Source organism: Panulirus ornatus, chromosome 8 (genome assembly GCF_036320965.1).
Source record: "Panulirus ornatus isolate Po-2019 chromosome 8, ASM3632096v1, whole genome shotgun sequence".
Classification (NCBI taxonomy): domain Eukaryota; kingdom Metazoa; phylum Arthropoda; class Malacostraca; order Decapoda; family Palinuridae; genus Panulirus; species Panulirus ornatus.
The window spans coordinates 28991548-29011638 of NC_092231.1; the positions used below are offsets into that span (position 1 = coordinate 28991548).

At 42.5% G+C, this 20091-nt stretch overlaps 1 protein-coding gene across 2 annotated transcripts in view; it reads left to right on the forward strand.

Moving 5' to 3' along the window:
- The window catches only part of LOC139749880 (uncharacterized), a 496304-nt gene that overhangs the window by 129461 nt on the left and 346752 nt on the right, over window positions 1-20091 (forward strand). For both annotated transcript variants that reach the window (XM_071664258.1, XM_071664259.1), the window contains exon 2: window positions 12408-12498. In XM_071664258.1, the coding sequence (XP_071520359.1) occupies window positions 12426-12498 (73 nt within the window). In that variant the 5' untranslated portion in view covers window positions 12408-12425. The remainder of the gene's footprint in view (window positions 1-12407; window positions 12499-20091) is intronic.

The following is a 20091-nucleotide window of genomic DNA, read 5'->3' on the forward strand; positions in this document are numbered from 1 at the left end:
AGACCCCCGAAAATTACACCAGGTATTTAAGGAACCAAGGAAGGTATATAAGTCACTAGAGGCTCATGACTACGTGTTTTGCGGTCATGCTCAGAACGACTTTTACTGGGATACATCAGTGGAGAATAAATTTTGCCTCATGAAATCAGAGGCGAGATTAAGGACATACCATGATTAGAGATCACAGATTTTTATATAGATTTGCATCGTACGGATGAAATGTTGAAACTGAGATTGCTAACAATTTCTCACATGGTTTCTTTTCGCCAATTTCACTTGTAGTATAGTGGAAGGTCAAAGACGTCTCCTCCTGGTTCTAATGTAAGTCATTACAAGTTTCTGAATGACATCTCGCCAGGAATGAAGTGTTCTCCACATATCAAAACTTGTAATGTGTTCCTGAAACCTTGTTTTGTGGTCTTCATGCTTGATGACATTTATCCAAGCAATGTGCTTTTTTCTTCTCGATTAGAGTTCTTTCTCTTGCCATTTGCTAGAGGAGTAAAGGTTTCTTTCCTATATGTCTGCTCATGCCTTTTCCTGTGTCTGTTTATGCAGCCTACTGCATATTAAGGCATTTTGTATAGACTGAAGCGATGATGATGATGTTGGTAACAACTGACGTACTGTGTGTGAAGCGGAGGTAAACATGGAGGTTGGTATGGTTTTGCCTGACAGGAAGTGCGCGCATGTAAGCTAAGAATGTGTCTCACGTAAACATTGGCAATGGTTCTATATAGATAAGTGTTGCTTGACCCCACCTGCTCGAGGTTATGGCGAAAGTGAAAAGTCACCCCTGGCATGATCATATCGTTGGGAATACAGTGTCCTAAAAGAACGTCCAAAAAGGTAGTACAGCCTTGAGATGTAGAAGCGTTTAGACGATATGTTCATCTCTCACACAGTTTAGTTACCATGATAATATAGCCAAGACGACAGTATAGACACCATGATAATATAGCCACCATGACAATATACGCACACTGACCATGCGTGCAACATGACAAGATAGTCAACAAGATAATAGAGCCGCCACGGGAATATAGTCAGATCCTGGAGAGGGTCTTAGACTCTGGACCGAAATGTACCGGCTCTTCTATTTCATGTTTTCTTATCCAATATGGGACCTTCCTGTTATATTACTCAGTGTGTTATTGCACTTTTGTGATCATATATATATATATATATATATATATATATATATATATATATATATATATAGAGAGAGAGAGAGAGAGAGAGAGAGAGAGAGAGAGAGAGAGAGAGATAGATAGATAGATAGATAGATAGATAGATTTCATAAGCAACACACAAACTAAGTGCCCTCAGAACACAGACCGTTAACAGATTTGGACAAGCAAAATAATCCCTTAGCATACAAACAATTCATTTTGCCGATACTTAAACGACTCCTCGCATGTTTGGTCTTCCTCCCTCTCTGTAGCAAACATATAACAGCTGCAAAGCAAGTTATATATATATTTTTTTCCTATCTAAAACTGGCCCTTCCATTGGTGTTGTCAGCCACAGTATATTACCTCCCAGTATTATTCAGACTTACTCCTAGTAATTACAAATACATTCTGAGGCAGCGCAAACAAGCGAGCATAGTATGAAGGTTTATATGTCATTTTCTCAGAGTCAACCTGCTCCTCCTCCACCACTCAGACTTGAGAACCCGTAATCTGGAGAACTGGTAGGAATCCATTGATTATTACCTGTTATGAATTAGGTTACATATATGAACAATAGATTTCGCTGTAGGCCATCACTAACTTTACCACCCCACCTACTTCTATGGTTTATAAGCAGGTTCATAATCAGTTTCATTCTACGTTAGATTGGCCAGTCTGAGTTGGTGACTCTCAATATGTGAGCTTTTTGGAGAGCAAGACCAGGAAGAGGCTGCTATCACCAAATGTTGTCCAGTTAACTGGTCTCATGATTGAAGTATTTGTAGTAGGGATACAGCTGAGACTCCGACCATCCACATGTGGTCCTCAGACCTCTTCATTGTTCCAGTCTTTAGGTTGTGGATATCTTTTGGAGGAATTATTTTACACGTTGGTGCTGTCAAATATTGCCGCAGTCTTTACTTGTTGGCAGTGGCATGAAACATCTATTTTGCCTGCATCTTCATCCCTCAGATTCTGTTAGCGTGGGAGGTGATCATATAAGGTCTTTGTTACTACGTGGTTGTGTACAGACTGGACATCAGTAATGATTAATTACGCTCAGTTGGCTTGATAGTGTTGATAGAATGACATCGTGTTGAGCATATGTCCAGTGGTTCTTGATTTAATGTCACCGTCTCCTTGCTGGCAGCATTATGTAACCGTGAATGCTACAGTCTCCTTGCTTGCAGCATTATGTAACCGTGAATGCTACAGTCTCCTTGCTTGCAGCATTATGTAACCGTGGATGCTACAGTCTCCTTGCTTGCAGCATTATGCAACCGTGGATGCTACAGTCTCCTTGCTTGCAGCATTATGTAACCGTGGATGCTACAGTCTCCATGCTTGCAGCATTATGTAACCGTGGATGCTACAGTCTCCTTGCTTGCAGCATTATGTAACCGTGGATGCTACAGTCTCCTTGCTTGCAGCATTATGTAACCGTGGATGCTACAGTCTCCTTGCTTGCAGCATTATGTAACCGTGGATGCTACAGTCTCCTTGCTTGCAGCATTATGTAACCGTGGATGCTACAGTCTCCTTGCTTGCAGCATTATGTAACCGTGAATGCTACAGTCTCCTTGCGTGCAGATTATGTAACCGTGAATGCTACAGTCTCCTTGCTTGCAGCATTATGTAACCGTGGATGCTACACAGTTCAGCACGCATTACGTGTTCGTCCTCGAATGTTTCCCAACACTTCAGTCTCTACTGACAGTTTGTTCCTGAAGATTTACACTCACTTCAGAAAATCGAACTGAATCGAACAAAACCTTTTCTGGCCTAATGTTAACAGGCTTAACCAAACCTAACCTAATTACCGTAAACAACCTAATGTAAGGTAAGGATGAACTGTCAGTAGGGGCAAGAGTTTCGGCTTGCTATTTCACTGGCAGTAATGAAACGTTGCATCTCTGTTTATCATCAAGATTTGTAATTATTCATTGTACGCAATACTAGTAGATATTTTTCAGTTGATGATACCGTTTTATAGTTATGTATGGATAATATTTTCGAAATACTCTGTGAACAGATTTTAGGGAGAATAAAAACATGTTTTGGAAGGAGGTAAATAAAGTGCGTAAGACAAGAGAACAAATGGGAACATCGGTGAAGGGGACTAATGGGGAGGTAGCGGTGAAGTGAGAAGGACATGGAGTGAGTATTTTGAAGGTTTGTTGAATATGTTTGATGATAGAGTGGCATATATGGGATGTTTTGGTCGAGGTGGTGTGCGAAGTGAGAGGGTCGGGGAGAATGGTTTGGTAAACAGAGAAGAGGTAGCGAAAGCTTTGCGAAAGGTGAAAAGCCGGCAAGGCGGCGGGTTTGGATGGTATTGCAGTGGAATTTATTTAAGAAGAGGGTGACTGTGTTGTTGATTGGTTGGTAAGGATATTCATTGTATGTATGGTTCATGGTGAAGTGCCTGTATGTATGGTTCTTGGTGAAGTGCCTGAGGATTAGCAGAATGCATGTATGTTGCCTTTGTGCAAAGGCAAAGGGGATAAAGGTGAATGTTCAAATTACAGAGGTATAAGTTTGTTGAGTATTCCTGGAAAATTTTGTGGGAGGGTATTGATTGAGAGGATAAAGGCATGTACAGAGCATCAGATTGGGGAAGAACAGTGTGGTTTCAGAAGTAGTAGAGGATGTGTGGATCAGGTGTTTGCTTTGAAGAATGTATGTGAAAAGTACTTAGAAAAACAGATGGATTTGTGTGTAGTATTTATGGATCTGGAAAAAGCATATGATATGGTTGATAGAGATGCTTTGTGGAAGGTATTAAGATTATATGATGTTGGGGTAAGTTGCTAGAAGCAGTGAAAAGTTGTTATAAAGGATGTAAGGCATGTGTACGAGTAGGAAGAGAGGAAAGTGATTGGTTCCCAGTAAATGTCGGTTTGCGGCAGGGGTGTGTGATGTCGCCATGGTTGTTTAATTTGTTAACGGATGGGGTTGTTAGGGAGGTGAATGCAAGAGTTTTGTAGAGAGGGGCACGTATGCAGTCTGTTGTGGATGAGAGAGCTTGGGAAGTGAGTCAGTTGTTGTTCGCTGATGATACATCGCTGGTGGCAGATTCGAGCGAGAAACTGCAGAAGTTGGTGACTGAGTTTGGTAAAGTGTGTGAAGGAAGTAAGCTGAGAGTAATTGTGAATCAGAGCAAGGTTTTTAGGTTCAGTAGGGTTGAGGGAGAAGTTGATTAGGAGGTAAGTTTGAGTGGAGAAAAACTGGAGGAAGAAGTGAAGTGTTTTAGATGTCTGGGAGTGGATTTGGCAGCGGATGGAACCATGGAAGCGGAAGTGAATCGTAGGGTGGGGGAGCGGGCGGAGGTCCTGAGCGCGTTGAAGAATGTGTGGAAGGCGAGAACGTTATCTCGGAAATCAAAAATGGGTATGTTTGAAGGAATAGTGGTTCCAACAATGTATATGGTTGCGAGGCATGGGCTATACATAGGGTTGTGCGAAGGAGGATGGATGTGTTGGAAATGAAATATTTGAAGACAATATAGGGTGTGAGGTGGTTTGACCGAGTAAGTAATGAAAGGGTAAGAGAGACGTGTGGTAGTAAAAAGAGTGTGGCTTAGAGAGCAGGAGAGGATGTGTTGAAATGGTTTGGTCACATGTAGAAAATGAGTGAGGAAAGATTGACAAAGAGGATAAATGTGTCAGAGGGAACGAGGAGAAGCGGGAGACCAAATTGGAGATGGATGGATGGAGTGAAAAGGATTTTGAGCGATCGGGGCCTGAACATACAGAAGGGTGAAAGGCGTGCAAGGAATAGAGTGAATTGGAACGAAGTGGTATACCGAGGTCGACGTGCTGTCAGTGGATTGAACCAGGGCGTGTGAAGCGCTGGAAAGTTTTGTGGGGCCTGGATGTGGAAAGGGAGCTTTGGTTTCGATACATTACACATGACAGATAGAAACTGAGTGTGAATGAATGTGGCTTGTGTTTTCTTTTCGTAGCGCTACCTCGGAGGGGGGGAGGGTGTGTGATATTTCATGTTTGGCGGGCTGGTGACGGGAATGGATGAAGGCAGCAAGTATGAATATGTACATGGGTATATATGTATATGTATGTATGCGTTGAAATGTATAGGTATGTATATGTACATGTGTGGGCGTTTATGTATATACATGTGTATGTCGGTGTGTTGGGCCATTCTTTCGTCTGTTTCCTTGTGCTACCTCGCTATCACGGGAGACGGCGATTAAGTGTAATGAATAAATAAGTAATATATATATATATATATATATATATATATATATATATATATATATATATATATATATATATATATAATATATATATATATATATATATATATATATATATATATATATATATAATATATATATATATATATATATATATATATATATATATATATATATATATATATATAGTGAGAGAGAGAGATGTGTGTGTATGGATGTATAACATCTACCGGTTCTCTGGGTGGTGACCCAGTCATCAGCTACGTAGCCATCTCACCAGCTGTACAGTTTACAGATTCCAAGGCCAGTATGCTAATTTGAATCATATAACTTGTTCTCATCTACTTATGTTTGACCACAACAAATGACCCATTCCATCAGCCAGGGGTCAAGGCAGCTCGAACGAACATCTGCAAAAAGGACAGTAATTCCGTGTGTGTGACACGTTCTTTCTCTGTCAGTGAGTGACAAAACTAGCCAGAAGAAATAACACCGTGGACTTAATATCTGTACAAATAATGGTGACTTAAGACATTACCAAGTCAGGGGCCTTGTACTCTGACCAGAACCTGATTGAAGTAAGAACAAGTTTGGATGCTTCACCTCCAGCACAAAACACACGTAACCATGGAGGTATATGCAACAATTTCAGTTTGAATGATGAGCGAATAAAATGGCCGGATGTAATTATTGATATGTGTGCGACACAATGGGAGACTGTGGCTAGTACCAAGACAGAGGAGGAATATGTTCATGACATGGTCTCCTTGGTGTTCCATACCTGCTACAGGTATATATATATATATATATATATATATATATATATATATATATATATATATATATATATATATATATATATACCTGCCAGAAGAACGAACAAAAGATCGACTGTAGAACAAGGAAAATGACCAGTGTACGTACGGGAGACGAGAGTTCCAGATCTGAAATTAACTCGAATTTATTTTTTTTTTTTTCGAAGTTCACCCAGCAAAGGAAAGACTACCTTATCAGTAAACTGTCGGACATATAACGTAAACTTAGAGTATCATGCGATACTCAGGGAAAGGTTGAAGAAGAAAGATCCATTGGTGTAGCAAGAAACATGCGACAATCGGTTACCCATTATGCATGTCGAGGACCACAACCTCCACTGGCTTCCAGGAAGCGGAAGACGGAATACTGTATAGTGAGTTGCGTCTGATCTCTTCCCTCCTGAGGTCCTCCCCCTTGGCCTTCCCCCCTTCCTTAGTCCTTACTTCCTCGCTCGCCCTAGGCCTTCCCTCACCCCTTCTTGCCCTCCTCACCCTAGGCTTTCCCCTCTCCCTCACACGAGACCTCTCCTCTTCCCTCACCCCTTCCTACTTCCCTTACCCTGTGCCTTTCTTCATACTTCCTGTCTCCCTCATTTAAAATATTCCCTCATCCTTCCTGCCTCCCTCACCGTAGGCCTTCCCTCATCCCTTCCTGCCTCCCTCACCCTAGGCCTTCCCTCATCGCTTCCTGCCTCCCTCCCTCTAGACGCTACCGCATCCCTTCCTGCCTCCCTCAACATGGACCTTCCCTCATCGCTTCCTGTCTCCCTCTCTCAAGACCTTCCCTCATGGCTTCTTGCCTCCCTTACCCAAGAGCTTCCCTCATTGCTTCCTGCCTCCCTCGCCCTAAGCCCCCTTACCTCTTCCCCACTCCAGGCCTTCCCTCATCCCTTCCCACCTTCCTCACACCTGCCATCCTAATCTCGGCTCTCTCCTTATCCTTTCTCGGCTCTTTCACCCTCACATCTCCGTCGCTCTTTCCACCTCTCACTTTTCACCCCTCTTACCTTCACTCTGACCCTCACTTCTTACCTCCACCCTGACCCCCCACTTCTTACCTCCACTCTGACCCCTTCCTTTTACCTCCACTCTGACCCTCACTTCTTACCTCCACCCTGACCTTCACTTCTTACCTCCACCCTGACCCCCACTTCTTACCTCCAACCTGACCTTCACTTCTACCTCCACCCTGACCTTCACTTCTACCTCCACCCTGACCTTCACTTCTACCTCCACCCTGACCTTCACTTCCACCTCCACCCTGGCTCTCACTTCTCATCTTTCTCATTCAAGGCAAATTTAACTAAGGATTATGATTAATGTAGTTATGATTAATGTAGTAAGATATATGTACCGAAACGAACATGATTGTTGAAGTTGCCACAATATGACAAATAGCTATTAATGAACTGCCAGTCGACGTACAAAAGTCAGATGTAACTGGCATCATGGAAGGGTTCGATTAATTTCCATTTGTATTCCGTACATATGTGGTAGCACGGGAGGCTTATTGGTCCGGTACTGTCCTCCGCGTCCGTCCATAGTGGCAGGCTGGTACGTATTTGTGATGCTGTCCTCACTGTCCGTCTGTGGTTGGCAGGCCTCGATATATTGGTGCGGTACTGTTCTCCCCGTCCGTCTGTCCGTCCCTCCTTGAGTGGCAGGCTGAGGTGTATTGGTCTGGCAGTCCACCCATTCCGTCCATGGGTTGCAGGCTGATGTGATCAACTCGGTACACAGTACACTGCTTGGATCTGAAACTTGATACAGTTGGTGCATGAGTTAAACAATATTTCCTTCGTGAGGTTGTATGTATTGTGTCATCTGTTGCCGTTTTGTTAGTATGGACATCAGTCTTTGTGCACGCTGGAGTTGTGTGTTATCATGAATTTGTTCATGCACGACAACCACAGCTACATCCCACTATCATGTCAACATGGGCGTCGAAAGTACTCTGACGTATAGCTGACGAGCGAGGAGGAGCAGCTTAAGGTTTCTGACAGATGAATGAGGGGCAACCTAAGGTTTGTGTCACGATTGAGGGGCAACCTAAGTTTATGACAGACGAATGAGGGGCAGCCTAAGCTTTATGACAGACGAATGAGGGGCAACCTAAGCTTTATGACAGACGAATGAGGGGCAGCCTAAGCTTTATGACAGACGAATGAGGGGCAACCTAAGCTTTATGACAGACGAATGAGGGGCAACCTAAGGTTTATGTCACGATTGAGGGGCAACCTAAGTTTATGACAGACGAATGAGGGGCAACCTAAGCTTTATGACAGACGAATGAGGGGCAGCCTAAGCTTTATGACAGACGAATGAGGGGCAACCTAAGCTTTATGACAGACGAATGAGGGGCAGCCTAAGCTTTATGACAGACGAATGAGGGGCAACCTAAGCTTTATGACAGACGAATGAGGGGCAACCTAAGGTTTATGACAGACGGATGAGGAGCAACCTGAGGTTTGTAACATAAGTGAGGAGCAGCTTAAAGATAAGCGACCCACCAGACTTCTTGGTAAACGGTAACCCTCCCGTGTAACAGGTACCACGTATCACCACTTGACCACAGGATTTCGGGAGGATCATTGAGAATATGTCTTAGCACTCTGGCCAGGCCAGGACCAGCCCATACTTATGGTACTCGGTCGTCTTCAGGAATTGCAAAACACCTCTTGCACGGGTCACCAAACGTTTTGACCAGTAAGTATCGAGACACTAACATCTTCCCCGAGAGTTTTGAAACTGACTCACGCAGCCTTAACCCACAAAGGCAGAAGTAAAGCGATTTCAGAACATTATCGACAGATAATGCACACTTTTGAAATCTTCCAGTAGGTCTTTAGAGGAAAAGTGATTGGTTATATAGACCCGATGAACCAACATAACCCAAGACAACGTGGTTTTGAGATCAGTTCATCTCTTAGTTGCTGGACCACTGTGATAACATTTATGAGGTTCTGGAGAACAAACATTGCTCATGAGATGTATACATTGTGACCTTTGTGACATGGCTCACAAATTGCGTGAGAAAGGAATACTTGGAATAGTTGGGAGATGTATGCGCAACTTTCGAAGTAAGAGTCCCCCAAGGAGCCATGCACCTGTTCTGTTTTTCTATCTTATATCTGACATTAAAGTGATCATGAGTTACAGTTCGTATCCTCCAACCATTCTCAGGCTTGACCGTTAACCAGAACTTTTTGCTTACGGCCACTTAACCAATTTTCTGTCCACTGAAGTACAACCCCATCTATACCGTGTGACGTAATTTCTGTTGGTAATCTTTGATGAGGAACAATGTCGAAAGCTTTTTGAAAGTCTGGCTAGATAACATGAACAACTTTACTTTCGTCATACATGTTGATTATATCATGAAACAAGTCAAGCAGATTAGTCAGACGTGAGCGATGTCGTCAACAACCATGTTGAGAGTGGTTTACTATGTGGTGATCATTTAAATGGTTTACACTTCTATCTCGAATGATGGTTTCCATAAGTTGTCCAACTACAAACGTTAAGCAAACTTCCATTCATCTGGAACTTTTCCTGAGACAAGTGACTTACGGAAAAGAGCAGTCAAGGGCTTAACTGTCTCACATTTCTCCTCTTTCATTGTTCTCAGACAAAACTTCTCAGGATCTGCCGTTTTAGTTATTTTCATATTCTGTTTATTGCTGAAAGTATGTTTTCGACTTTTATGTCAGTTTGTTGAAGAATATTACCTTCTCAGTGAAACTGGATCTAAGACATGGGTCGTGTCTTCGATCGCAAACACAGATGCAAAAAAGTCATATGATATTTATGTCATGGCCGCGTTGTCTTGCACCAAGTCAGTGTTTTCCATAATTGGTGGATCTATTACCTGGGTAATGATTGTCTTGCTTCTAACATAACGGTAAAGCTCCTCAGGGTGTCTTGTGTAATGTTCAGCATCATACTACGCTTCATATTAACGTGGTTTGTCGTATTTCTTTCTCGACGCAGATTTACATACCTCACTGTGACATGTTTGTGATTACATCCTCTGAATTTCTTATCAGCTACTTTCTTAGACAACAGCACTGTGTTATTTCACTGTTCCTCCTCCACTTTGGTTTTGTCTTCGATATACACCGTCTACTATTTGTTGGTACGTATGTTTCCTCTGCTGCTTTGAAAGTTTGTGTGAAGCTTTTCCAAACTACTTCCATGTCTTTTTCATTGACCGTATCATCCCAAGTTTGCCTGTCAAGAGCAGTGAGAAGATCATGAAGATTTGCATGTTTAAAATCGGGTAATTTTTCGCGACTGTCATGTTGACCAACATTACTTGCAGCGTTGAAAGGGACCTCCAGAGTCACTTGCCGAAGATCACTTATACCAAACTTTTCTCCAACTTCGACATTGTTAACGAGCTTCCTCAATTGTAGTAAGAGCTAGATTTATCTTGTTCACGAGTAGGTTTCTAGACCTACTGGATTAGGTCACTATTAGGCAGATTTAGGTAAAGTTCCCGGTACTTTAAAATCTACTCTGATAATGTTGTTCATTACAAAGTCCTGCCCACTGATCATACAATCTTTCTTCTACTTCAGGTGTCTGTGCTGAGGGCCTATAAACTAGTCCTGTAGTTACTTTCTGACGTAGTTTATCTATAATTTCTACAAAAAGAGAGTCTTCATTCCCAACCGTCACCACAGTTATTACTACGGCATATGAATGAGCTTTAACAAAGAGCAGGACACCACTTTGTTTGTCTCGTCACTGTTAAACAGTGTACGAGTTGACCTTGGAATTGAGGCAGTCATAAGAGTAGGAAATGACAATTATGTCATATTTTCCATCTATCTTTGTTGTCACTGAGACTATTTCGTACACTTCGAGCGTTAACATAAGATATTTTTAGACACACACACCACACACACACACACACACACACACACACACACACACACACAACACACACACACACACACACACACACACGTGTGTAAACTCACTGAGGAGCTTACGGAAACGCTTAGCTCCCACTTCCTTCATGTGTAGTAAGTAGTAATTGCTCGGTGTCTTCTTTGTAATAATTGTATTGTGGGCAGAAACGGTCTTGGGATATGTTGAAAAGGTATTTGTAATGTTGTACCTCCGGTGGGTAATGTCCAAAGTGTATGACGCGGTGTAATGTAACTCGTGTCTGGGAAGTGTGGTTTGTGATGGGTTAACGTTGGTGGGTTTAAGACTGAGATCTGTTGTTAATGGTCACTGAAGTGTGAGGTAGAGGTAAGCTTTTGATTTCCACTTGAGGGTTGATGTTTAATTTTGCATAGAATTAAGTGTCCAGAATGTTGAGGGAGGAGTATATTGGGAGGATCTTGTGTCTCATCGTGCAGGTGTTGCGTGTTGGTGGTTGCACGGCAGCCAGTGATTCCTGTGTGAGAGCTTCATTATGTTTGCTTCGGAGAGGAAGGAATACTAGTCCGGTGAGGCATAGTTGAAAGTGCACTGGATGAAATGCTTGTCTAGGTTGCTGAGGGATTCTTTTTCCTGGTTAGATCTGGTGTCATTTAGTGTTGTAAGAGTATGTAGCTTGTGTGTTCTTCTTGCCTTGATGTGATTGATGTGGGGGAGCGGGTATCATGTGTGTCTCATTATGTGATGCTGAGAATGGTTCAGTATAAGCTCAGTGGGAGAGATTGGCCAGTCAAGGTGAGTGGAGGTTGTGAGCAGTATTCATGTTGGTCTCGGGTTAGAAGAATGATCGTAGATTTGTATGGCGATACACATTCTCCTCCGAGTGAACCATTGTTTCAGGTGTATAATGTAGTCATGTATGTGTGTGTGTATGTATGATGTTGCAGCTGTGGTGCCCCCGAGTGGTGTGGTGTGGTGTGGTGTGATTGTGAGGTCGTCGTCAGTATACGAAAAAATCATCTTGAGATTTGCCTGGGGTAATGGGAGGGCATGTTGGGTGAGATTGTGTGTGTGTGTGTGTGTGTGTGTGTGTGTGTGTGTGTGTGTGTGTGTGTGTTGCCAGATATTTAAGATTTTGTCTTAGAATTGTATTTAAATTATTTGCTTGTCTTATTTGTCTGGTTTGTTTGAGGTTTGAAATATTTAAGTATTGATGTTAAAAATCCATAATAGGTTATATATTTGATCAGGTGATAGTGGCAGAGAGTGTTGACGTGGCTGTGTACTGATACGTTGTTGTGTTTGCAGGTGTAGTGATGGGGCACGATGAATGGGGAGCCGAACATCAACCCGCAAGTGCCCGTCACCACCCTAGCGGGCATCGCCAGCCTCACCGAGTGTAAGTACACTTGACACTTGCTTATTGTGAGGGACGCGCCACCACGCGTCATTGCCTCTCACTCCACTGCCGTCAACCATTGTCACTTGTGGGCGCGGACCTTCACCCGCCTACCATATCTCTACCTTCGCTCTGTGTGACGCCTGTTGTTCACCACTACCACAAGCCAGCCTCCCTGCCTGCCTCTCACTCGTGTTTGACACCGTTTGATTACCACCACAAAAAGAAAAGTTTTCACTACGATACGACATCCATCGCTTGCCAACGACACGCAACATTTGACTTTTCTCTATAATATATATATATATATATATATATATATATATATATATATATATATATATATATATATATATATATATATATATATATTGCAGAAGGTCACAGTGATGCGCGTGATCTAGTATTTGCTGATAACCACGAGGGAAAATGAAGCACGATAAGTCCTAAGTGGACTTTCGTGTAATCACATCATCATCGGAGTTACAAGAATGAGATAGAAGACGCAGGATAGTCAGTAGATGTTATATATATATATATATATATATATATATATATATATATATATATATATATATATATATATATATATATATATATATATTATTTATTTTATTTTATTTTGCTTTGTGGCTGTTTCCCGCGTTAGCGAGGTAGCGCAAGGAAACAGACGAAAGAAATGGCCCAACCGACCCACATAACATGTATATACGTACATCGCCTCATGACTTGTTACTAACTAACTAACAGCTAACTAAGTACCCTGCCGTCGTTGAAGTGTAGTTAGTAAATATAGTGGCGTGCCTCAAGGTTAGTTGTAACTCGTCTCTGGTTGCCACCAGCCTGGACGTTACAGCTGCTGTTGATGCCATCCGTTGTCTTCATTGTGGCTTCTTCCTTTTGTGGTAAAGTTAACAACCCAGCCTGACAATATCGTGACGTGTGCACGTGATCACTGTCCTCCGTCCTTGTATTGTCCCATTGTGTAGGGCGACGCGCCGCCACCAGCCTCGCTCTCCCCGTTGTCTCTCTCTCTCTCTCTCTCTCTCTCTCTCTCTCTCTCTCTCTCTCTCTCTCTCTCTCTCTCTCTCTCTCCGCGCACCATCACCCCCGCTCTTCGAGTAACTGGATGTGGCGCCCCCTTACCATCACCCCAACCCTTCCAGTAACTGGATGTCGCACCCCTTACTATCACCCCTCCCCCGCCATTCCACTGATGGCGGGGGAGGGGTGATAGTAAGGGGTGATAGCACCCCTTACTGTCAAACTCCCCCCCCCTGCACTTCCAGTGACTGGATGTCCACCCCTTACCGTCATCCCTGCCCTTCCAGAGGCCAGATGCTATGCACTGGGAATGGCTGACATGATTGAGGCTGTACGTACTTCCAGGAGCGCAAATGGGAGAGGTATATATCATCATCTGTACCAGGAAAATCTTAGACACGACAGACATGGAAGACTGTGAAATACTGCCTCTGAAATCCGTAGGTGCCATATGTACTAAAAGACAGAACATCTTAAGCATCTGGGGCCCCAAGACTCTTCAACACCTTGCCATCTACCATCAGAAACACCTTGGGATGCACGATAGAAGTTCAAGTGTGCACTGGAAAAGTACCTACAATGTGTGCCTGACCAGTCAAGCTGTGGAGGGGCTGTGAGAGCCTGAGGGCAACGGCTTCTTCCACCAGCATGGTCGACTAACAACCAATCCGGCAGCCTGGGTCTGTCCTAGGTTGATGGGGTGAAGACCCCCTGACGACCCCACCAGATATCCCCGTGAGGAGAAGGTAGTGTGGTTCGTGTTTGTGTCAGACGCAAGGGTGAGGAACATGAGGGATGCTGGTACACTTCCTCGGAGCACTGAGCATTTTATCATAAGAGGCGCTGCACATGGCAGGGTTTACGATTAACTCTTGTGATCTGTTCGTTAAAAAGTTGTATACTGGTCTTCTATTTTTTTGGTGATTCCAGTCCTTCGCATTGTAAGTGCTATTTAACACCATGGTCACATTTGTGAAGTGTTGTTGCCAAGTCTGTAAATCACGGCAGAGAGAGAGAGAGAGAGAGAGAGAGAGAGAGAGAGAGAGAGAGAGAGAGAGAGAGAGAGAGAGAGAGGCAATATCTTCCCGCCGTGGAAACATAGTGTCATAGGTTATGTAACACGTTCACTTGCGTCAATTCAGTCTGCTGGACTCTTAGGACGTTTTCGAGCATATTATGAGCACGACGGCCTGAGCTTTCACTCGGGCCTCAAGGGCCAGTTTCAAGACCGGTCATCATGGTAATGTTCCTACCGTTGAGCCTAAGTTCAGACGAATATTGTATCATTTTTTTAGGGGATTGCCGGTGACGGAACCAGAATAGTCACTGAAATGAATAATAGTATACAGGAGACCTGCTCAGTGGGGGGTAAATAAGAAAAAGGTCCCGACCTTACCTTACACCTCCAGATATCAACATTTTGCACAAAATTATTAGAAGCCAAACTTTTTTGATATAGATTACAGCTCACAGCTGAAGGAAATGCCTGTTGCCTCTCCATGTAAGAGGAACGTATGTCTTTTGTTGATGTTTCGTCTGTTGTCACTGTTGGTCAGGTAAGGTTATTCGGAAGGATTAGGTCTCTACGTGGCTGGTAGGATGAAGGAGGAGAGGTCTGACTTCCCACCACCATTAGTTCTCCCGTCGACTGGTCGTGCTTCACGGCCGAGCAAATCCTTGCTACTACACACAGCCACCTTAGCTAACCCCCTCGGTAATCTACTGGGCAGAATGTATTGAAACAACAAATGATTTCCTTTAAGTCGTCCATGCTGTTACATTTTTGAATATCTTTAACAACAGTTAAGTTTATATATAAGAAATCTTAAACGTTTAACTTTATATACAAGGTATGACGTTTATACAAATTCAACTGAACGTGTATGCTGACCACTCGAGTTCCTAAGGTAGACTGAGCTGGGCGAACTCCGGGATGTATTTATATCCGCACTGCCGGTGACCGCTAGGCAACTTCAGGTTGGGGAGAGATGCCACACATCGCTTCTTTATTAAACTTGTCAGTGTGCGTGGAGGGTTATGGGTGGTGAGTAGTAGTGGTGCTGGGGAGAGACGTTTGGGATGTGGGTCATTAGGTGACGCACACTCTCTGAGGGCGATTCCTTGTGTCTGGAGGGTTAACATGGGAATTATAGGTATGTAGGCAACCAAGGTCAGTTTAAACCTCTTATTTCTAGTGATTCAGTAAGAGTGAGGCTTCCATATTCATGTTATTGACTTATTATGGGAGTAAGAAAGGTATTAAGGTTGTCTGTAGCAACACTGAATTATCAGTTTCAGTAGTATTAGGCTGTCGTGTTCACTCATAGGAATATATTATATATATATTTTCCTAGCGCTACCTCGCACACATGAGGGGGGAGGGGGTTGTTATTTCATGTGTGGCGAGGTGGCGATGGGAATGAATAAAGGCTGACATTATGAATTATGTACATGTGTATATATGTATACGTTGAGATGTATAGGTATGTATATTTGCGTGTGTGGATGTGTATGTATATACAAGTGTATGTGGGAGGGTTGGGCCATTCTTTCGTCTGTTTCCTTGCGCTACCTCGCTAACGCGGGAAACAGCGACAAAGCAAGATAATATATATATATATATATATATATATATATATATATATATATATATATATATATATATATATATATATATATATATATTCCTATGAGTCCACGGGGAAAATGAAACACGATTGCATGATCCTGAAGCAAGGAAACAAGTTTTAAGTTTAGCATCTACAGAAAACCTACCAATGTATGCTCATATATACATTATTACTCATCTCAGCATGATAGTTAAATTATCATCATTTCAATCTATGTTCCTTAGGGCATTACGTATTTGCAGTCCAGAGTTTATTGATGATGAGTTGATAAGATATATTTTATTGGATCTAAGTTAAAGTACCCTAGATCTTTCATTGATAAATCTCTAAAGTTAGCAAATAAATCATGTTATAGAGTTGAGCCCAAACCTCCCATTGACACCAAGAATCTTTTAGTTCTCCCTTTTAATAATAATTTCACTTTGCTTCCCATGTTGCTTAAATCCTTTAATGTAAAAATTGCCTTCAGCAACAATAATACTATAAAGAATATCTTTATAAAGAATATCTTAATCAGGAATTCACCAGAAAATTCTCCTGGATGCATCTATGAAGTGCCGTGTGGAAATTGTGATGAATTTTATGTTGGGCATACTGGTAAGGATCTTTCTGTTTGACTTCAGCATAAGTATAGTATAAGAACGGGACAAGAATCAAATGCCTTGTTTAATCACGTTAAAATCTATGATCATTGTATTGACTGGAGTAATGCCATCTCATTTATTAACTCTAACTCTGTTACCACGAGAAATATCATTGAATCTTCTATCATTGAATACACAGAAAATTATAATCTTAATATTAGTGATGGTCTATACAAATTAGATAACTTTATTGTTGATAAAATTTGTAAAATGATAAGTTTATGAACGCTCGTTGTCTGTCTTGGACAATTGCATGTTTACCAAATGGCGTCCTAGCTTCGTCTTTTCGATGTATATCAACTGACTGTGATATTTCTCTCTTGTGTCTCCCCTGATGATGTGATTATTACACGCAAGTGCATTTGGGAACTTAACGTGTTTCATTTTCCCCGTGGACTCATAGGAATATCTTGATCACGCGCAAAATTGTGATCTTTTGCGATATATATATATATATATATATATATATATATATATATATATATATATATATATATATATATATATATAATTTATTATAGTAGCTGTCTCCCGCGTTAGCGAGGTAGCGCGAGGAAACGGACGAAAGAATGACCCAACTCACACACACAAATTTATATACATACAAGTCCACACGCGCACATGTACATATCTATACATTTCAACGTATACATGTATATACATACACAGACATATATACACATGTACATAATTCATACTTGCTGCCGTTATTCATTCTCGTCGCCACCCCGCCACACATGAAATGACACCCCCTTCCCCCGCGCACGCACGAGGTAGCGCTAGGAAAAGACAACAAAGGCCACATTCGTTAACACTCAGTCTCTAGCTGTCATGTATAATGCACCGAAACCACAGCTCCCTTTCCACATCCAGGCCCCACAAAACTTCCCATGGTTTACCCCAGATGCTTCACATGCCCTGGTTCAATCCATTGACAGCACGTCGACCCCGGTATACCACATCGTTCCAATTCACTCTATTTGTTGCACGACTTTCACCCTCCTGCATGTTCAGGCCCCGATCGCTCAAAATCTTTTTCACTCCATCCTTCCACCTCCAATTTGGTCTCCACCTCTGACACATATATCCTGAACATACAGGAGGATGAAAGGCGTGCAAGAAATTGAGTGAATTGTAACGATGTGGTATACCGGGGTCGGCGTGCTGTCAATGAATTGAACCAGGGCATGTGAAGCGTCTGGGGTAAATCATGGAAAGGTGTGTGGGGCCTGGATTTGGAAAGGGAGCCTATGGTTTCAGTGCATTACATGTGACAGCTAGAGACTGAGTGTGAACGAATGAGGCCTTTATTGTATGTTCCTGGCACTGACTCGCTGGAAGGGGATGCTTTTTCGTGTGTGACCGGGTGGCGACGGGAATGGATGAAGGCAGCATGAATATGTACATGTGTATATATGTATATGTCTGTGTATGTATACGTTGAATTGGATATGTATGTATATGTGCGTGTGGGGGCATTTATGTGTATACATATGTATTTAGGTGGGTTGGGCCATTCCTCGTCTGTCTCCTTGTGTTACCTCGCAAACGCGGGAGACGGCGATTAAGTATGATAAAAAATTATATTCATACTTATTCGCCATTTCTCGCGTCAGCGAGGTAGCGTTAAGAACAGAGAACTGAGCCCAAAAGGGAAAATTGTCACTTGGCCCCCTTCTCTGATTCCTCTTTTGGAAAAGTCAAAACTGGAGGGGGAGGATACCCAGCCCCCCCTCCCTCCCTCCCTCCCCTTTTAGTTGCCTTTGCGACACGCAGGGAATACGTGGGAAGTATTTCTTTCTCCCCTATCCCCAGGGATAATATATATATATATATATATATATATATATATATATATATATATATATATATATATAGAGAGAGAGAGAGAGAGAGAGAGAGAGAGAGAGAGAGAGAGAGAGAGAGTGGTGTATTGAATTTAGGGAGTCATTCGTCTGAAGATGAACAGTTGAGATATTACAGAACTGGGGGGTCGTGATAATAGTTAGTTATTGAATCACAAAAGAGCTGAAGATCAAGATGGTATAGTTGTTTCCACGCTTTGGATAAGCACGTGGGTTTGGTGTATCTACAGATGATGGCAGATATACAGGAATGTTAAGTGGAAATATTATGGTTTGTACATTTTACACTTTGTTGAACAGAAAGCGTTGCATAGTTATACTGTATGTGGTATGTATGTATGTATAGTTATATAGAAATAGATAGATAGATAGATAGTAGATATCCAGCGACCAGGGAATTACTTCCAGCTAGACGGTGAGAGGATTAATGACGTGGACGCCACGAGCCACCATTATGATGCTAGTCACACAGTCCTGCTAGGCCCAGGTCGCTGTCTTTCCTCCTCACTTCACGTACACTTGGGTTGCTGACACCCAGTCCACAAATTACACCGGTTCCGTCTCAAACGTAACTACTCAGCAACACGTAACTCGCACAACTCTTCTCTCTTCTCCTTCTGTTTCACCCTTAGATAACAAGATTACGGCGGGACACCTTCCAGAGGAACCTCTGGTGCCGAGTTGCAATGGCGCCACCGGACGAGGAGGAGCAGCTGCTTCCTGAGGTCCTTTCCCTAACCTTGACCTCAACAACCCATATTGAAGGAAGGTCGAGTGTGGGTGCTCAGTGAACCCCCACACCTGGGGAGAGTGGTCATGCAGTGATATTGTTGATTATGTGGTGAACGAGGAAGTCAGAGAGCGGAGACGAGACAGGGCTTGAGAAATATTCAATCGTGGGAACTACACAGAACATATATTTTATTTACGTTATCTTAGATTAGGGTATGGAGTTCAGTAATGAGGGTATTGTGATGAACGTTTCCTTGAATTTTACAAGGAAGGACTGGAAACGTGTGTGTGTACCCTTATCCTCGAATACAGAGGGATGGTTAAGAAAGAAGGGAGATTGGTGTAATCAGAGATGCCAGAAAGCAATGGAGCTTCAAGGTGTACACTTGCGGAGATGTAGGCGTCACTCCAGCCCGCCAGTTGATCAGGATATATGAGCAGGGAACGAGTGTAGCTGGGTAAGGAAGGAGGAAGAGAGAAATGTTGAAAAGAAGATTGTGGGGAAAAGCTGGTGAAAATCCAAAACTTTTCCATACATTCGTCAAAAGTAGATTATCGTTTAAAGGGCAGCTAATGAAATTCAGAGATTCAGAGGAAAAATTGAGGATGATATAAAAAAGAAAAGACATGTTAGGCACTGAATGACAAGTTCTATTGTCTTTTCGCAGTAGAAGAGAC